General features: G+C 38.3%; 1 protein-coding gene across 1 annotated transcript in view; it reads left to right on the top strand.

Moving 5' to 3' along the window:
* The first annotated feature begins 687 nt into the window (after window positions 1-687).
* Window positions 688-20,978, top strand: part of LOC306761945 (ephrin type-B receptor 4a-like) — a 33,521-nt gene continuing 13,230 nt past the window's right edge. The window contains exons 1-2 of the mRNA XM_079248282.1: window positions 688-797; window positions 19,575-19,645. Coding sequence (XP_079104408.1) covers window positions 719-797; window positions 19,575-19,645 — 150 coding nt within the window. The 5' untranslated portion in view covers window positions 688-718. The remainder of the gene's footprint in view (window positions 798-19,574; window positions 19,646-20,978) is intronic.

A 20,978-nucleotide genomic window follows, 5' to 3' on the forward strand; every position in this document is an offset into this window, starting at 1 on the left:
ACGTACCGCGCTGTATCCGCACCACCTTTGGTGGATTATTGTGGGGTTTTTTTTCTTACCCTACACCTTAATATTTTGGTATTTGAAAGAGTGATAAGGTCAAGCAAGGCACAATTTACTGGACTTTTTTTTTACCGGACAGGTCGAGGGCATGTGGGAAAAGGTACGAAGTGATTTATATAAATCTTTGCAACTATACCAGCTATGCAGTGAGGTGCCCTGGTTGCGGCTGCAGCCTGCTCTGTCATCGAGCTGAGGGGAGAAGTCTTGCGGAGCACAAAGAGCTTTTCTTTTTCTTCTCTCTTTTTTTTTTTTTTTTTTTTTTTTTTTTTAAATCCGAGCATTCAAGTTATAACCATGAGCCCAGTGTGTTGACGGAAGGACTGTGGTGGAACTCTGTAATTTGCTCCACACTTGTTTTCTGCTGAGACTTAAACCTGAACGTAAAGTTGGATAACTTTCCTGTCCCTCACTGTTTTTCCCAGCTTTACATGCAGACAGATAAACGTGCTCTGTACAGAGAAAGTGACTTAGTAGCCTCATTTGGCATAAGTGCGTGATTTCTGCTGCAGTGTTTTGTTCAGAGGAAGGCTTTTCAGAACCGGAGTCTACTTTAAATGCGGACAGGTTTGCGACCAGTGAATGCACAGCCGAGCTGCCAGTGCCACTTGGCTTTTGCTCCGAGTCCATTTATTTTTTACCATCTAGTAAAAATACCATGGAGGTGATGTTCAGGAGCATTCTCCTACTGGGGTGCATCCTCCTGGACTGGACCTATCTTGCTTCTGCAGAAGAAGGTGAGTCTGGAATCTTTTTTTTTTTTTTTTAAACCTTTTTAGATGCTGCTTAGAGTTGTTGTTGGGGATGGGGAGGGGGGTTTACAAGGATAAATGTGTGTATATACATACATATATATATATATATATATATATATATATATATATATATATATATATATATATATATATATATATATATATATATATATTGTTTGTGTGTGTGTGTGTAAGTGTTACCATTTACCACTTGTTTCAAAATCAATACTAAAGGGCTATCAGGGCATTTTGGCTACTACATTGCCTGTCTGAGATTTTAGTGTGTTAACACAGAGAGCTTTTTCAAGCTCCTTTTTAAAACTTTGCCATTGACTTCAAAGGGAAAAAAAACACATTATGTAAAATGCACAATATGGTTTTTAAATTCATTTTTGGAGACAGCCTTGACATTAACGGGAAAATTGCCTCAGATCAGCTTTGTGAACCACATAGGAAAAAATCAGACAGTCTGAAATTATCTGTCATGATGTTAAAGAAAATAATAGTTTCAAATGGTGTTGGCTGTACAAGCGGGTACAGCTCAACATCATCAGCATAACAACTGGGGTAGTGTCTGGATAATTTGCTTTATGCTCCAGTGGAGTGAATGTCAGTGAACCACACTCACAAACCTTAAGTGTTTATTTCTTACACTGACATTAACAGGAAAATGTGATGTGGAGTGAGTGGAAAACTGATTTGAGCTGCAGAAACCTTTCATATAAAATGGTCTTTAGGAGTAATGGATGTGTTTGCAGAGAATCAAGGGATGACAAGTAGGTTTCTCTAACAGCTGTTGAATAGCAAGGATTTAAAAAGTTAGCTTCTGGTGTGTAGGACGCTTGCTGTCTCATATTTAAAACCAGTTCGCTGTTGTGCTTTTTCTAGATGGTTCTGTTTATACCCGTTTACAAAACAGGCTTATTGCTTCTATGATCCACCTCTATAAGTTTTTAAGTTTTTTTTTTCCACCAGTTATCAAATCCAATATTTCTGGTGCTTTCCCAACATGTTCTACTTAAAGATGAAGATGTTTTGTTGCTTAAAAAAACAAAAATTGTACGCGAGAACAATGAGCCCTTTAACAATGAAACTTTTCCCTACGGTATCCTTATCCCACTCAAAATTTGTTGTAAACAGGAACGCCATGAACATGCACGACTTCACAAATTCTGGGGAAGAAGGACAAATCTGTCATCTGCGTCTGGTTTGACGCTTCAAACATTTCCTCTTGGAGAGAATTACATTTCAGCTCCTGTTGTACACTGTATAAACACACGGATGCAGCACATGCAGCGTCATCAGTGGTTCTATTAAGACATGCAGTTTGTGCATACACTCCCCACCAATAAGCCATGTTGAAGCGCTGCGGCTACTGAGGGCCTGAATTCTTGCGGGAGGACTTTGTTGACTTTGTAGTCCAAGAGAAAAGCTTGGGTTTTTCCCAGACACTTCAATTTGGTCATTTTTCTTGTAGCTGGGAGTGGGGCCATTAGAAGAGATGTTGCTTCATCTCCAGCTGGGGCTGCAGGTTTTACAGCTGAGATCCATTGAGCCTCTGACCCAACTCAGATTTCTTGTTCTGTTTTTTGTCTGGGACAAAAAAAAAGAGATTTAATCACAGATCTATGGATGAGAGGTGGTGTCTCATAGAGTACTTGAGGTAGAGTTACTCAGAGAGTCCTTAGTACTCTCACACCACTTGCCTTTGTTTCACCTTTTTATGTTTACAAGATAGGGGTTCCAAACAGGTGCAGCACTGACATAACTCTGAGAACAGGCATTTGGATGGGAGTTGAAGGGGGTCAAAGCACCTTGTCAACTGACTCCAGAGCATATGCAGCTTGCCAAGTGAGAACAAGATGTCTGGCTTACTTGTCTTGGGTAGTGGCCCACACTCTGGATCATTCTCCTCCTTGTTCTCCTCCTAGTAGGGAATTCTGTAATGAACTGATGGGAGGGCAGATGAAGCTCTCAGCTGCCAAATCTCTCCTCCTTTTCCAACTACAGGATAAATGACTCACTTATACAAACCACGTGCCTTCTTAGTGCATGGATCTTTCTTCTGTCTGTCTCTATGAAGATTAAACATAGACCCCCCTTGATCTGATAATTACTTTGGTTGGAAATTAATAAGATGCTTTGGGTAGAAAATTGTAACAAGGACATATGCCCATTTCACATCATCATTCACACAAGCACGAAAACAGCATATCTCTGCTTTGCATATGAAAAATGCATAATGCACAGAAGAGAATAGCTAACACATTAAACTGAAACAGAATAATCTTTTTAACCAATATTAATAATTCTTACTAATGTCGACCTACTGCAAATTTAAAACACATTTAACTTATTTAATTTAATAAATGTGAGCCGTAATTATCCCTTATCCTCCTACATGAAGACTCAACCTATAAAGTCCCCATTTTGCTTTTCTCCTAACACCTCTTTATCCCTTGCACAGTTTTCTTCCCAACAGCAAGATGCAGCAAGAGACACAAGCACTGCAGTCTTTTCCACCTGTTCAGGTCCACAGCTTTAACGATATCAGCTCTGTCGAAGTGATCTGTTCTATCAAATGTGCATAGCTCGAAGGCATTTTTGTGAGCTGGTTTAAATTTATCATCCATGTGGTCATTTGAGGTGTAACCGGTTTGTGGAAAGCTATTCCTTCTTGGAAAAGATATATTTGTCTTGAGCTGATTTTATCCAAATAAGTGGAAAATCCGACAAAGAAAATGCAAATTGATGGATCTGTTTTCACCACACTCTTGCGAGGTGCCGTTAAACAGTAATTCAGCAATTAAACACGCTTTTATCTGCAAACAAGTGAAAACAATCTGGAAGGCTTGGTGGAGATTTGCTATTTGTGTTTGTTTTCTGTATGAATTTAAAGGATACAGTTGTGCTGTGACTGATCCACAGTCCACACAGGTTTCTGTTTACCATTTTTTCCCCATGTTTTTGTCCTCATACTCATTTCAGCCATCCATCTATTTCACTAGAGGAGAAATCCACTTAATTTGATTTCTTATACATATTTCCACTGAGTGACTCTTTCATGAGTTGACTTGAATAGTTTAATTTAGCATGTTTAACATCCCAGTAAATTATTTCTGATTCAGTTTAAAATGTGTTTGATTAGGGACAAGTTTGATTGGTTATGCAAACTAGACCAGCGTTGCCATGTAAGAGTACTGGGATAAAAAACAAAGAGACTTAAAATGTCTTTCTCCAGATTTATAACTCAGTATTTTGATACATAAATGGCGATTGCCAATCTTTAATGACAAAAAACAAAAAAAAACAAAACTGTAAAATGGTTTGAGTTCAATACTTCTGCAGAGATGTTTTATTTTATGATTTTCTTGCACCATTCAGTATTCTGCAGTATTTTCCCATGACCTTTTTTTTTAAAAGAAAAACATTAAATCACCTGAAGGACTGAAAAAAAAGGGCAGGTAAATGCAAGTCGAGTCAAGTTGCACCATGCATTCAAAATGAAGTTGTTGATGTTTGCTCAACCCTGCAGTCAGTCTGAGAAGCACAAAGGTTTATCTTAGGCTGATAGCCGTATGTTTAGTGTATACTATTTCATTGTGAATCCATCTTTCTTCACAGTGGTGGTTGGTAGTATGTCCTCTGTTGTGTTGAATGTTACTGCAGCTGTTCTGCCTTTCTATCTACAAGTCATCTTTTCACTTTGTGAGCAACAAGAGAGTGCAGCTGCCATTATAATTTGTTTAGCTAAGGCGTGTCTTGTTGTCTGGATGAAAAACTTCCACAGTACTTCTTTAGATTCTGCTGATGGAAAGATTGATGAAGTGCTATTCTCCTCGCTGTGCTCTTTACACAGCTGTAGTAGTGAGTCTCATATTGCTCTCTCAAGCCAAAACAGCTACCTCTACTGAAGAGGTGACATTAATACTTTTTGTTTGGCTCCGGAAGAGATTTATGGGCATTCTGAACACTGAGTTCACACAGCCCTGAAGCAGTAGGCAAGCCAAAGCATGAGATATCACAGTCACAAATTCATATTATTAAAAGGTTAATAGGGCATAAAACATAACATAACAAAAAAATCTTTTGGTTTGTAACATATAGTCTAGTATCATCACCAATTGTGATTATTCAACCAGCTAAACAACAGCTTGCTCAGTTTCTTGCTGGCCTGTTTTGGGGGAATAAATGATTAAATAATCTTTTTAAAAATATGTTTGTTTAACAAAATACTTACAAAACAATAGTGGCATTTTATATGTTTTCTGCTAGTCAATTTAATCTTATAGTAGACATGAGTTTTCTTATAGTTTCATAACGATTGTTCTTACGTTTAGCCTTGAAACTTTAAGCTGAACACAACCCAATGAGCCAACAGTGAAGCCCTGGGTTTATTGAATCTGCATGTGTAGGAAGAGTTGCTACATGATTTTGTGTTTTCTGGCTCCCGCTGGCAGGCTGTCACTTCAGCGTTCCTGTCTGCAATGCAAATAAAACGAGAGAAGAAAAACCTTGAAGGTATTTTGTCCTAAAACTGCTTGGTCCAGGCGTTCTATTGTAAACAGAGAACAGAGGGTTTTGGTTGCCCAGGAATGTGGAGAAAAGATAAAAGTTACACGGATGAGTGCTCAGTTTTCACTATAACATTACTATAGCCAGGATAATCTTGGTGAAAATAGCCTGGTGTGTGAGCATGTCCACGTAATTAAGCTTAACATCTTAATACATCATGACATAAACCATTCAGGACTCATTTATATCATCTGCTGATAGAAAACTGATTTTTGGGAAAGAACACCCTCTGAAACATAAGAAAAAGGCCAGGGTGTTGGCACATCCTTCATAACATCTATCTTCTGTTCATTCTGTCACCTCCTAACATCATTTGTAGCTTAACCATCACAATGAATAGCATAATGCAGCTCAGTCTAAACTCAACCCTGCTAAGTGTCACGTATGGAGAGGGGAGGCTTTTATCAAAGGAACCATACTTTAGCCTGAATCCTTTCTTCCACAGACATGTACCCTTTTCTTTTGCTACTTTTTCTTTGTCCTCTGTCTCCTTGATGTTTGACTGGTGCTATGCTCTTTTTTTCCTCTTGCTAACCATCTCCCCTGCCATGGAAATGTGGATCGTTTCCCAGAAATCCCTTTAAATGGAACCGATTTTTATAAGAAAGGGATTTGCATTTAAAACACCCCCCCACCCCCACCCCCTCTCTCTTCTCTGAAAGCCTGTAGCCCATCATCCCCAGTACCTCAATCCAATGATTAGCTTCCTCAAGAGTTAAACAGCCATCTGAGTACCACAAGTACTCTCAGTCCGCGCCTCTATCTCTTAGTTTCTCTGAGAGGGATGCATGTGGCAGCTGGGAGTTGCAGGTGGATGAGAGGATACAACCCCCCCTCCAGTCCTTACATCCATGTCAGGCATTCACTTTGGAGGGCCCAGGCTGTCCTCCACCCACACGCCTCTTTCCAAGAGTGGGACACAATGGGGACAGGCGGCGGTGGTGAGGGAATGAGGCCACAGCCTATCAGCCATAAGCACCAAGGAGAATGGCACTTTTAGAGGGATGAAGGCTCGCTTTGAAATGAGTCAAGGAGAGATGGTGACATTGGCAGGAGTCAACAAAATCGAAAGAGCAAGCCAAAGACGGCAAGGTGCATTTATGTGCATTCCTCACAACACCAAAACAGGAAAGTGTGCGCTGCCTATTTACATCCTTTAATTATACACACCTGGGGCCAGATATACAAGATATGTGCCATGGGCTGAATATATGATTATAATAAAGGGATTAAAAAGGCCTTTAATTAGGAGGCAACAACAGAGAAGGAGCTATTTATCTCAGGTCCATCTTTCTCATTTATCTTGCACCCTAATCAAGCTATTATTCGAGGCACACTGAACGTTGTGTTGGAAGGAGATCCTTTGTGAGACTTTTCTACAAGTCTTTGTTGTGTTATGCCTTGTGACTTTTTTTGTTGCTCCATTCTAAAATACAGTGTACGGCAAGAAGCAACACAAATGTGGTCAGATGTTGAGACTGAACGTACAAGAATTTATTGAAAAAGCAACACTGATGTAAAAATTTCTCAGCTGGAGGCATGCATATTGAAAGACTGTTGGATTTTAGTCTGGGATATTTTCCTCCCTGCATCATAGGCTGACCTACATCGTGCTTTTGATATGCTCATTTTAAGTTCAAATGCAATTCACTCAGTTCAGCATCAGCCTAGCCAGCTCTTGCATATTTGCTTGAACCAGTGTGCATGCACACACCTTGAGGATGTTTCCCAGGGCCTGCTTTCATATTACCACTCTGAACCAAGACAGCTATACTTTGGCAGAGACATTCCTCTGTGCCTGCTGCTCTCCTACAGCTCATCCAGCCAAAGAGCTTTAAGATCAAGCCATGTCCCAAAATGGAGTGGGTCCGTTCAGTTAAAGAAACCATCAGACGTTTTTTTTTTTTTTATGAACTTGGTAGCTCAATTTTAAGGGCTACCACATTCTTTCGCTTTCATCACTTTACACAACCACAGTAACTTCTGACTACTTCAGTATTATCCAATTTAATGGAAAATTATATTATTAATCTGCCGTTTATTCTCAGATTGATCCAGTGTGGGCTAGTCATTCAGTTTGTAAATTGTTGAATTTACCCCCTGCTGAAAAGACAATATTGCTGGCTCAGAAAGCAAAATTATGCACTCTCTTATCTAGCATTGACCTCACATCCGACATTGACTTTATCTATATTCTAGATATATCGGTCACCGCCATACACACCCAATTGCAGGCTTGTAGAAGTAGTCCGTGGACTGATGAAGAAAATTAGCTCTCAGTGTGTCTGTTGTTGCTTGAATACAAAACAGTGTGATGTCTCTGAATAAAAGAGAAAATTCTCGCACAGAGTCGGTTTTCTTGTATCTTTACTTAGATGTGTCAATCTTTAGATGGTTTATTTAGCTGGAGTCGGCACTGACTTCAAGCTGTCCACCTCCCACTGCAGATTAGTCACTGAAAACTCTGCGTGTGTGTGTGTGTGTGTGTGTGTGTGTGTGCGTGTGCATTTGCCGTTTTTCCCCCAAAGTGAATAGTAGATTCTGCTTTAGTAAAGGCTTTGATAAAGACTGATTTAAGAAAAGCAGCAAACATTTTCCGGGCTTATGGAGAGTTTGTGATGTGCATTACAGCAGTAAATGGTCCAATGCTTTTTTGTTTGTCTGTATGTTTGTTTTTATCAAGTCAGTTTTAAGTAACATAAACCACTTGGGAACAAAAATCATTTTTTAAATGTACAAATTTCCTTTTCCTTCTTGTTTATTTGGCTAATTAATCTCTTCAGACTCTTGAAATTAAATGCATGCCACTCTTTTGTTATCATGACTAAAATGCTGATAGGTAATCTCTAATTAAACTAGCCAACTTTCTGGTTTAATTATTGTACAACAGAACCAGCACCGCAGTGTGACAGTTTACTTCCTGTAAAGAAGATCATCCAGGATTTTAGAACTGTGAGAATCCAAAGTGTCCACCCTGCAGATGTGCCAGTCTTTGAATGACCCAGACCCTCAGCCTTCCAGCCAGGAGAACACAGAAGGATAAATATCCATCTTCAAAGACAGAGAAAGTGTTTGAAAACAAGCACATAACCCTCGCTGTCCTCGCTGTCCCATATTGCTTCCCTCAGCTCTCTGCCTTCAAGCTTTCTATAAAGAAAGGAACTTAACTTGAGGCTTTCCAGTTTATAGAGTGGTTTACTCATTTGTTATAGCTACCAGATAGAGCAGTCAATCGTCTTTATAGTAGTATAGGATCTGAAAGAATCTTTGCGTTGTGGTAAAACAAAAATGCAGATGCCTTGATCATATCTGTGAAGTCGTTCCAATTTATTGATGTTTGATTTGCAGTGAAATGAATTATTGGCGTTTGTTCCTACCTGATCTGATTCATGGCATGCTGTCATAACACAGGTGTTACTCAAACAGTAGGTTTTTGTTTTGTTTTTTAGTTTTTAACAACTTTACTTTAAACTCTGTGGTCACACGACTTGTAGCCATTGATAGCATATAGATAAGCAGAAGCATACCAATGAAGCCTGTCAAAGCAGGAAATGTCACTTTTCTTTCAGTCTTGTTGGCATTCAAGTAATAGAAAAGAAGAAATGCCTTTTTAAGCTCAAAGGAAAGCAAAAATGCAATTAAGGTTAAATTAAGTAACAGCTTAGAATAATAACAGGTGTATTATTTAGGGGTAGGAAATCTAATCGAACAAATCAAATAATTGCATTTTTTGCTTCACAATTTTAAAATAGATTTTTTTGTTTAAAAAATTAGTTCAGTCATTTTTATTGTTTTTATTGACCTTTTTACTTGTCTTCTTGGACATTATAACAATAGAATGATGTTTTTCCGTAATTGAAATCAAGAAAAATGACTCGCCAACATTTTTTTTGTTTTTAGACTACAAAAATTATCAATATCAAAGAATTGTGAGAATCGCAATTTAAATCTAATCGGCACCCAAAAAATTCTGAATTGAATCGGGACAAAAGCATATCATCACAGCCCATGTATTATTGCATAAATTGCCATGCATTTGCATATCTTCTGTCCGTTTATATCTTTCCTATACCTACCTATCCCAGCTGCTGTCAGGAGGTGAGGTGTACCTTGGACAGGTCTGGTTGTCATCAGAGATTGAAATATGAAATAACTACCAGTGTGCTAATGTGGGAATGTCCCCACTGACATACCAAATCAAAATTCTGTTATCCTGCAAAATACAAAGACATTTAAAGCGTATATTTTGCCTGCAGCCCAGTGCTAACTTAAAAAAAAGGGATTAGTCATACATTGACAAGTTGATTGGCAGAAAATTAAATGGAAAGAACTTCCACTAGAACACATCTGCATATGAATATATACAATCTGGTGGCAATTTTTTTAAAATTTTGGCTTCTTTTTTGTGTTTGTAATTATTTGCAGTCTGACCTCTAACAGCTTAACAGTTGTGTGCAGAGCAAACAAAATGAAGCAGAATTATTGAACATCCTCATATTTCTTTGCTTTACTTGTAGCCTTTTAAAGTGGTCTTGAGCAATAGTTCCTCAGGCTTGTTAAAGTTATTTAAAATTTTTCTTTTGGACATTACGTCCTTTTTACTTATTTTCAGTCCTGTTCTTGTAACTGACCATTTTCTCAGGAATGTGTTTTTTTTCTTTGTTGTTAAGCCACTTAACACTGACCTTTAACTCATTCATGCATTAAGAAGCCACTTAACTTTGGGGATGAGCCTGTGTTTTGTCCACACATAACAGACCATTTAGAAACAAACCAATTTAAAATTGTATTTGCAGCCTGCCACAGAGACACATAATTTGTTCATATTTCTGTAATTTAACTTACAGAAAATACACGTTTTGACAGAGACATGTTTTTGTACCAACAAAGTGACGCTCAAAAGGTGATGGGCTAAAATCTTGGCTTATCAGGTTGCTGTGTGCCAGGAAAATGGAAGGCAAAAACTGCACAATATCTCAAAGTCAATAGGGGGAAAAAATGGAAAAAGCCTTGCAGACAGTTGACACAGGATTTGGGTCATGCATGTGGCTCTCCAGTTGATCCATCTGCTGTCCACCAAAGCTTCATCATCATTGATGTCCATTAAAGGTTGGCTGCCAAAAGTCATTCTCATGGAAAAGAAACAGAGGAAAGGTTGCAGAATGCCAAATTACAAAAGAACTGGACTGAAACTAAGTGGCAAGTGATCTCAGAGTTTTTTTTTTTTTTTAATTCTGAGTATAATTATGGGTAAAATTATGAGCGTCTACAGTTGCCTGAACCGAGAGTGGAGGCTCTGACATGGCCTCGGGCTGCATTTCAGTCAGTCATGTTTAGGATCTAATTGATGTAATTCTGAAAACAGATCCTATCCTGTCAGATAATAATGCACAGTGCAACACTGACTATACATGGATTTCCATAACTGTTTTTAACATGTATTTAGAAGACATGAATTTGTAAAAAAAGGCGAGTGGAAATCGAATAGATAAAAATAAATGAATAAATAAAACGTCCAGAAATTCACATTAGGGAGGATAAAAACAAACTTTTCGATTCACATCTGATTTGGCAAAATGATGTGAGCCCTCAGCTCTTTCAAGTCTGAACGTCAAACAAATTTATGTGATCTTCCTAGCTATGACATAATATAGCAGATATTTGCAGAGCTATACTGTTTTACAGCACTAGTTTGTCAGAAATTCAGTGTGATGCCGACAGTCCTGTCTGTACTCGCTCAGAGAGTCAGATATTTTTTAATTAAAGGCAGAAACATTTTTGGAAGTGCAGCAATGTTAAGATATACAGTGTACCTTTGAAAGTTGTATCTTATAATGATTTTGTTAAAAACTGTCTTTCACTGTCCTTTATGTGATTGTGTATGAGAGCGCTACCAGGGAGCTGCAGTTGTGTTCTCTAGAAGCGTCTCAATTTTTCACTGAGTTGTGTTATTTTTGAGGAGGCCTTGACAAAATGGTGCACAATAAGAAGTAGCAGGAGGTAAATTCTTCCGATGACGGATCAATATTCCAAAGAAGCTGAAATTCATTATAAAGAGCGTCTATTTAACCGTTCATATAAAAAAAACAAAAAAAAACAGACTATGGTGCTGTGTTTTAATTTTTTTTTTTTTTTATGTTTGATTAGAAGTTGTTAATCAAACATTTTACACCAGAAACAGGAAATTCTTTTTCTTCTTTTGCTTTAATTCAGTTTATTGAACCTTCTGTGTTGCCTCTCTTTATAGGTTTTGACAAATTATTGTCACACTCAGGTGTCTAACAAAAACACCCTATGCAGTTGTGTCTTAATCTGCTCAAAGAGTGAAAAATATCACGTCCTTATGGATAATGTTAAATTTTCCTCTACTTTAGCTTCTTTGGGAGTGCATCACGGCATGCGTCTGGGGAAAATGCCTATTAATCTTAGTGCAATGGTACGGGTGACACCACAGGTCAAAACTCTTTCCTCGTAGGCTGTGACACAAACGGTGAGAACCAGGTCAATACCTCATAGCCTCTTAACCTTTACCTCTCATTTTATGCACAGGTCAAAGCTTTTTATACCTCTAAATGGAATAACACATTCACTTTAATTAGTGTGACTTGAATAATGCAACAGTTTTCAACTTTATTTTATTTCAGTTAATTAAAATGGAGATATGAAGGCTCCTTGGACGGTTCTTAAGTTTTCAATAAACATTTGTCTTTTGTTCCAACACCACAGAGAAGCTTTTGTTAAGTCCTTGCTCAAGTTTGGATTCACAGATATATATTGACATTTCTTACTAAGGAAGCAATAAAAGCTTTTTTTAAAAAGTTCCCCGCTGACAAGAGCTTATGTTCAGCTAAAAATCGACAAAAAAAAAAAATCAAAACATTTTTGCACTGTCGAAGAAGGGGGTAGTCATTGGATCTTTCATGCAAGCTCTCCTGTGTGGACTCTGAGACTGACTGGGGAAAACACATCTTCACCTGGAAATGATTAACATAATGATTCTGCTTAGTGAATCTCTGATGACCGTGTAATTTTAAGCCTTAACATTCAGAGGTCAGATACCGCAGACCTGGTTTTAATCCTCAGCGCTGTGAGTCAGTTTAATTCACAGCACTGTTGATCCTCTCCGGTAGCATCTTTGGTTTTTGTCCAGCGTGAGGCTCTCACCATAACTAGGTCACATCCTGTCCAGGGGAAGACAGTGACCACAAGACATTTGTATAGATATATATGTATATATATGTGTATATATGTGTGTATGTATATGTGTTTATTTATTTATTTATTTATTTATTTGTGTGTGTGTCCTTGTAGGGAACACAAAAAAGTAGCAAACATTAACACCTTTTCTTCATCCTGCCTGCTTTCCTTTTCTTCTCCATGAAACATACTGTAGCTGAGCTGCTTTCCACGTGTCACAGAAGGCTTTTATTACACAGTGGACAAAGAGGGAAACTGTCCTGCCTGACTGCTGTGTGCATGTGAAAGACGTGTGTGAGTGTATGAGCGTGTGTTGGCGGCTGGCCCCCACAAAACCAGGAGACAGGAAGGGGACAGGAACTACGGGAAGCTGATGTCTAATCTCCCTAGACACAACTTAGTCAAAGACACACAAACACAGTTTATACACACACACACACACACACATTCAGTGCTTAATTTTCCTAACATTTATGATCATGTGCACTCTCTAATGTTCATGTGCTACCAAAGACTGAACAACAAACACGAAAAGGAACTTCAGTTTTCAGTTTTAGTCTTATAGTCCAGTGCGGCTGATAATACAAGTACGCTTGGAATCAACATTTTTAAAAATAAATCTACTTAGTCTGTAATAATTAGAGCATAGTCTCTTCTCCCTCCTGAGATAAACAGCTCTATACAGTTATCACACCAGCATCAGTTTTCTCAGCTAAAGCTAGATTTGAATTGTTTGAACTGCATGTCAGATAGTCATACAGCTATACAAACCCCATTTACTAAACACCTTATTGCTGGGTGGCAGATGCCCAGTATCTGTAGCTTCACAAAACCAACACTGCTTCATTAAGGGTGACAGACAGTAGCCAAGAACTGCATTCCCCATTCTTTACAGATTTGTTATCAACATTGTTTCTTCAAATTATCAGTGAGCACCCTTATATGTCTCTAGGAAAATTAGACTATTGTAAAAACAGATCAAAGCCAAACACTTAGATTCCATGTAAATATGTGAGTCCAGTCAGAATCATCCTAGGTCAAAGCCATGTCATAACATTTAGGTAATGTGGGATCAAATGAACCCTTTATATTCACTCAACTAGACTAAAGTGGTCCTGGGGGCATCTTTTTGTAAAAATAGTAAAGTATACGTGTGTATTTATAAAGCTAAATTCCCAGTTAAATTATTTTTATCCACTTAAATTTCTGTTTCTTTTGACAGAAATTGTTATCGAAAAGAAATGTGTTCAGACTGTTCGTCAACTCACAGCAATCCCAGACTGTCACATTATTGAACATGCTCAGCATTGATATAACTTAAAAACATCACCTGTGCAGTGAATTCAGCTATACTTATAGCTGAATTCAGCTATAGAGAAAGTTAAAAGTGGCCAAATTTTTTTAAAAAGTGTTTTTTCACACAGTCCACAGTGTCACAGCATCTATCATATATTGGTCAATAACTTGATTCACCTCCCAGGCATGTGTTCTGTGACAAGGATGCTGTTCCACTTAAACAACAAGGTCAAGATGTGGCCATAACTCAACTGAACTCTCTAAAATGCACCTCTTTCCAATTTTTGGCAGCATTTGAATGCCCTACCCACACTATTCCACACTGTGAAAGCTGGCCTCTCACTCTAATTAAAGCATGGATGTTGAGATCTACAATAAGTAGATTTGATTTCTTGATGTAGCCGAACAGCTTGTCTGAAGAGCCAGTGCTGGAAAAGCTTAATGTTACCCTAATTCTACTCAGGAAAGCCGATTAAAGCATTCCCCAAAAACTTGAATTATTGAGGTACTGCTCTTTGGCCTTTAAACTCCGAGGCATCTATCAAATATTCTCTGTATACTCGTGTCCGTTTTGAGGGCACTGCACTCTCGGTTATAGCTTCATGAACCTGGCAGCTTAGACTGTTTTCTTGTGTGCACAGCAGTCCAAGAATTTTCTGCACGCTACCCAAAATAGCAGCATGTGGACAGAGATGTCTCAAGCAGTTCAGAATTTAACAAACCTTCTTCATAGTGCAGAGCGTAGGTAAAGTCCAGTTGAGCTCATGTGTGAACACAGCAGGTAATTCCCTGGAGAACTCCCCTGTGATAAGAGTGCATACTAATATCAGTCACTGCTTTGTATTCTCCGTTGTCTCACTGTATATTGATTTCCGCTCCCTTTTCTTTACATTATTGCAGAAACATCGAAATACAAGTACTTTCAACATCAACAGAATGGCAGTAAAGATAACCGATAAGTCGGTGGCCTCATCCGTCTTTTGTGTGTGTTTTACTCACACAAAAGTATTGAGAATTAAAAGAATATTATCAGAGTAGATACGATTTTTCTCCGCGTGGTAGTTCATTAACGATTCCATTTGTGTCTTTTATTGATAAGGATCTTTTTTTTTCTCTCTTGAAATAATTAAGTTACACATTTTGTACATCGTTGGACTGTGATTCTAAACAACGGTACTGTGAGCACAAAAATACATTGTAATGACCCTCCAGCTTTGCTTTGTTTTCGCTGGCCAGACTAGTTGTTGAGACTCGTTGGCAACTTGGATCTGAGTCTAGCTTTAATGAAGAGAATATGTTTTAAAACTCATTTTCTTTTCATACTTTCAACTGCTAATCCCAAATTCTTTGACAACTCATCCTCTTTTTTTCCCTTTTTACATTCCTCCTTGTCATTATCCTTGTTCTTCCCCTCTGTCTCCATTTCTCTAGGTGTATGAGGGTAATTGGCACTCTGTTTCTTTAATTAAAATGAGGTCTAATTGTAGCTGAAGCAGGCCAAATGTTCATAGGCCTATAATTTCCCTATCGCACTCCAGTGCCAGAGAGAAAGTGGAAAATAAGGAGGAAAAGGACACACCAGGAAGAAAGTTAACATACAAGTCAAACAGAGGGAATGTTATTAAAGGAAGGGATCCACATTAAATAGATCCGGTATTTGAAAATGAGGTCACCAAAGCCTGAAGACCAAAAATATTTGTACAAATCAATGAGTAAAAGTTTTATGTTTTTAAATTTGTCTACAAAACCATTTATTGTAGTTTCTCTTTATAAGGGTAACTTAAGACATTCTTTCATTTGCTTTTTTTTTTTTAACATGGTTTAATCATTAAAAAACAAAACAAACAAAAAACAACTCCACAATCACTAATCTGCAAACCCACCACCTCAACCATTGCCTTTCAGTTCCTCTGCTTGAGAAGATTTGGCTCATTTCGGTCATTAGAAGTTTTTTCACTGTAATTCTAAGGCCCCGACATATCACCCTGCCAGCCCCAGTATCAGTTTAGACTTCTCGAGTGTCTACTAGTGTTGACAGTTGTCCTGTAATTACTGTACAATCGTTTGTTTTGGGTGTTAAATACAACCAGATGACGAATTCGCATTGTTCCAGTGGTTTCTAGCGCTCTGGGCAGTTTTCCGGCAGTGGGTGGCCGCCACAGCTGAAAGAATGTAGGGGGGAAAAGCCGGCTTCCTCTAGCAGGGCTTAAGTCTCTTTCTGCTCCAGTGAAAGGCAAGGCCGTGCAAGCACATAATAGAAGTACTCACCATCTCATACAAACAGTCACGCTCACGCATCCTGTCTCGTAAAGCTTAATGATAGAGCAGTGATAAACAGTGATTACTGTACCTGGGGGGGGGGGGGGGGGGGGGGGGGGGGGTTCTTTTCCACACCTTACTCGATTTATAAACACACGGTCAGGTGTTCGTTTGAAAAGCGGAAACAGGGCTGTTTGTTCAGTCAGTCCCAAAGTGTTTCTTTTTTTTTTTTTTTTTAATTACACTACAGTGAACATCAGGTAGACTAAATGCAGGGGAAGCACCGGACTGAACTCTTTTACCCAGTTATCCCCCTCACCCTCCGCTCTCCTCTTTCGCCCTGCTTTTTGTAGACTTTTCATTTCTTTCTCTCCGTTTTTCAGCTTGTTGTAAAGCTGGTGAGCTTTTGTGGTTTTGAAGTGGAAGAGGCTTAAATGCATAAATGTTGCGGTTTCTTTACAAGAAGCCCACATAGAGGGTAAAGTGAGAGGAGCAGGTGATACAGTGAGAAAAATCCGTGATTACGGCCATATATGCACCTTTTAACCTCTCGGTGTGATGCACTGACAGAATTGCTATAAATGCAACCCCGATGATTAGCGACTCCATGTCATGGCTCTCATATGCAGTATGCAAGAGACAGTTCACCCAGACGACAAGAGCGAGAAGATCTCCCTGAGGAGGAATGCGGAGAGGAAGATTTAAGTAATTTGGCTGTGTGGCTGCGACAGAGGAATTGAGAAGGAGATGAATTCTGTTTTGTCTTGCTTGTGGCAAAATTTATTAAATTAGCATGAGTGAAAATGTAAGCAGTGGTGGGTGTGGAGTGATCATTGAAAATGTTATTGGAAGTACAAGTATACAGTCAGATACAGTATTAGTCTGTAAGACTACTTATGCCTTTGACTTGTTTTCATTCTGTTAATTAGCTTTCATGACAATATTCTTGTGTTGCATGTTGTTTGAAGAAAAGGATAAACGGAGATCAACAATCACAATTACAAAAACATTGGCATGTTGTGTAAAATGCAAGACGATGCGGAACAGAAACAGAAAATCAAGGTCGTGTTTTTCTCTCAGTAAATCAGAGATAAGAGTGAGCCATCAGGAAAAATATCAGCTCATTTTTTGGTGGCAGCTACACATCTGAAAAAAATTTAAATGGGGCAACAAAATTCTGGAAAATGAGAGGTTTTGGAGAGAAGTGAGTGAAGGAACATATAGTAACTAATTGCATTATTGTTAAAGGTTAAGTATAATTACAGGTAGCATCTTGAAGAGATAATGTCTCAGAGGTAAAGGTGGACAAATGTCTTCCAATGACAAAAACTGAGTTTACAAATAATGGAGCAATTCCAGAATAAGGAACAAAAAATGAAGAACTGAATATTCAATCGCCTAAAGTAGGCTACATAATCTGGAAACATCTCTGTTTGCAATGGACTTGCCTGAAAATCAATATCAAATACCAATGATCTATGGGCCTCGGGCAGCGCCCATTAAAACCCAACATGACTGTCATGGAGATCCTTGCATAAGCTCAAGAATGATTAAAGAAATCAGCATCTGTGAACACAGTTGGCCTTACCATCCACTGCATGGGGAAACTCGATAATGCAAAGAAGGCGGCACATGTGATCCAGAAATGTTGCCATCTTATGTGAACTTAAGCTGATTTAAACTGGACTAAGGGAAATTAGAAAACTAACTTTCCCTAGTTGAAAACATTAAATTAATAATGGAAGGCCAAGTAAAAAAAAAAAAAAAAAAGGAAGAGCTTGGATTGTTGAGCAGCTCAAATCGTGGTCCCCTCCCAACAGTCCAACAACTGATCTCATCAGTTTCCAGATGTTGTGAAAAGAAGATGAGGGTCATGGTAGACATAGCTCAATTCGACTTTACTGATTTGTGTTGCTTTTTATATAAAAGTTATTGAATTATTGGTGTGCAGAATGGCATTATGTCCCCAGACTTTTAGTTGTTGTTAATTTATCCTGTCAATATTTGTATTTACAGAATATAATGTATTTTATTCAAACACTGAAAAAATTAAATATTCTGTATTGTCACATTTTTTTCTTCTTTTTTTTTTTCAATTAATCATTGGGATCTGGTTGGTATTGCAGATGTGATTGCTGGGAAGTGGTTGGTGTTATTTTTGTAAAATACTACAAGTACTGGTCGCATAAAATCTGTTCAAGGGGTCACTTACAGTTTTCATGTATTTTCTGTTGCCTGTGTTAAAGGATTGCCCAACTACCTATATATGCCTCCACATACAGGTCAATATAATTTTATTAAGCAATGTACAAAGCAGTTTAGTAAATGATACTGGGATTTCACTTCAGTGTAGATTTATTAGTTTTAGCACCATCATTTCTCGTACTAATGGTGGTAGCCATCAATTTGCAGGATGTGACATGAAAATTAGATCAGTAAGTCCTTTAGGTTTTTACCATAGGTATTCAGTATTATTCTGGATGTGTGTGTGTGTGTATATGTATAACTGTTGACCCTTATCTATGTATGTATAATAAAACAAAGCACCTTAATAACCTCTGTGATAATCCTGTGCTGAAACTCACGGCTTCCCTGGAATCTACTTTCATGGAGGTGCTATCCTTGACTGTGACCATATTAAATCTTGTTTATTAGTAAAAACAAACTGCCCAACCCTTGAAATAAGCTTCTTCACAAACAGGTAGTCTTGTTTTTTTCAGGTCGTTGTGGCTGAAACTTTATCCAATCAGTATAAATATGAGTCATTGTTCCAAGTAAGGGAGAGGACAAAAAAAGATGAAAAGAAGTCCTGTCATCCGAACCAAATTATGCTTCAAGTTACACACTGTTCCGGTCTTGGATTTTATTGGGATACTGAATCATAGCAGAACTGGTGATTGTTTGTGAACAGGCAGCCTTCCTCTCAAAAGATTACAAAAAAAACAAAAATCAATTCTATTGTAATCACAGATTGTAACTTGAAGGCTTAAATCTTGGTGTGTGTGCGTGTGTGTGCATGTGTGTGTGTCTTTACAGCCATGTAAGTCTGGTCGATTTTGCTGCTGTGCTTGTCCTTGCTCTCCCTGGACAAAAGCTGAGTCCTCTCAGCAGGTTAAGGGTGACCACAGGCATGGCCTATCGCTGGGAACAGAAGGGATGTGGGGGAATAAAAACAAACAAGACGAAAGACAATTTTAGGATAGTGGGAATGTTCAGAGTCGACGTAATTGACTAGTGAAACTTCATCTTTCACCGTAATCCCAGTATAAGCTAAGGCTCACACTTGGCAGAGAGCCTGGGACTTAAAAAAATATGTTCAGTCTGTTATTTTGAATACGATTATCTGCATTTCTCTGAATGTAAATGAGTTTTAGACGTGTCATTTGTACCTTTCCTGCTGCGAATGATATTATATTTTTATCTCTTCCGCAGAGGTCCTTATGAACACCAAGACAGAGACGTCTGATCTCAAATGGACCATCTTTTCACGTGCCAAACCAGAGGTATGTAACCCCAGCTTCACCATGTTATCTATATTCCTAACATAAACCTTGTGGTGGCTGTGGATTTTTGGCCTCCAGCTGTTCCTTTGTTACTTTGGCCATAAACAAATTCCTTATATGGCAAGCAACTGACAGGATGAAGAAAACACCAGGCCAAATGTGCCATTTTAAGTATATTGAAAGCAGATGCTTTTATATATCTCATCAGCCTTGGAGTCAAAGTGACTGGCTGCCCACAATTTTGGAACCTGCAGCCAGAAAAAAAAAGAGAGAGAGAGCGAGACATATTTGTAATTTGATCAGCTGAAGAACAGTCACAGGGATATCTTTGCTAGCAGCGTCGGTGACCAGAACTGCTCAACTTGCTCATGTCTCAAAAGGAAAACCGTCACAGTGATGCTGGCAGGGAGGTTTCTGGGGCTGGACAAAAAAAATACTCACATGAGCCTTTACTTCTGATTAAGATGCAAAGCAAGACAGCCTGACATCACTGGAAAAAGTTTGCACAGCCATTATTATTTGAAGCGGAGCATCAAAAGCTTCATGTTGTCAGAAATGTGGCTGGGTTGTGTTTTTTAACATTAACTCCGCACATAAGGCTACAAAACAGTGGTTTAGTCAGTGATGACAGGCAGCAGTGAAGAGACTGCATAAGCTATCTGCATCAAAGACGCAGGCATAAAAGCATTACCCTATGCTTACTTATTTCTTTTTAAATTGACGGACAATGACACCATTACAGCTGATGTTTTCCACATCTTCAAACCCAGATGTTCTGGCCTTTCAGGTTCAATAGTACATAAATGTCTTTGTTTCATGTTAACTATAGTTTCATTAATAATTCATTAAAAAAAATATTCATGGCTAAAGCACAACATATGTCAGCATTAAACACAGCTTGTATGTGAAATTGATGCCATATAATTTCATGCTGTGTGACAAATGGCCTCGGTTTAGTGTGACTGTGTATATGAATGGTATTAAGTTCATTCTGAACAACAAAACAAAGCAGTATCTGTAAAATATTGTTTAAATATTGTGCATATGGACTGTGTTGAGGCTTTGGAGTTGTTCACAGACACAACTGAAAGAGTTGGTAACAGTGAAAAATGGATTGTAAAGGTAGAAATACCCTTAGCCGTAAGTAATTTGCAACATTAAATAAGGGATTTGTCATAGTTATTTAGCAATTCCATTAAATGTTACATAAAACAAATAGCATTTGTCCCATTTAAAGTCATCTGTGCTTTTTGATTTCTCACTCATGTGAATGATTCCTGTCACATGTGGTGCCTCCTCATCACAGAAAACATTTTGTACAGAGACGTAACTG

The sequence above is a fragment of the Telmatherina bonti genome (genome assembly GCF_933228915.1).
Source record: "Telmatherina bonti genome assembly, chromosome: 10".
NCBI lineage: Eukaryota > Metazoa > Chordata > Actinopteri > Atheriniformes > Telmatherinidae > Telmatherina > Telmatherina bonti.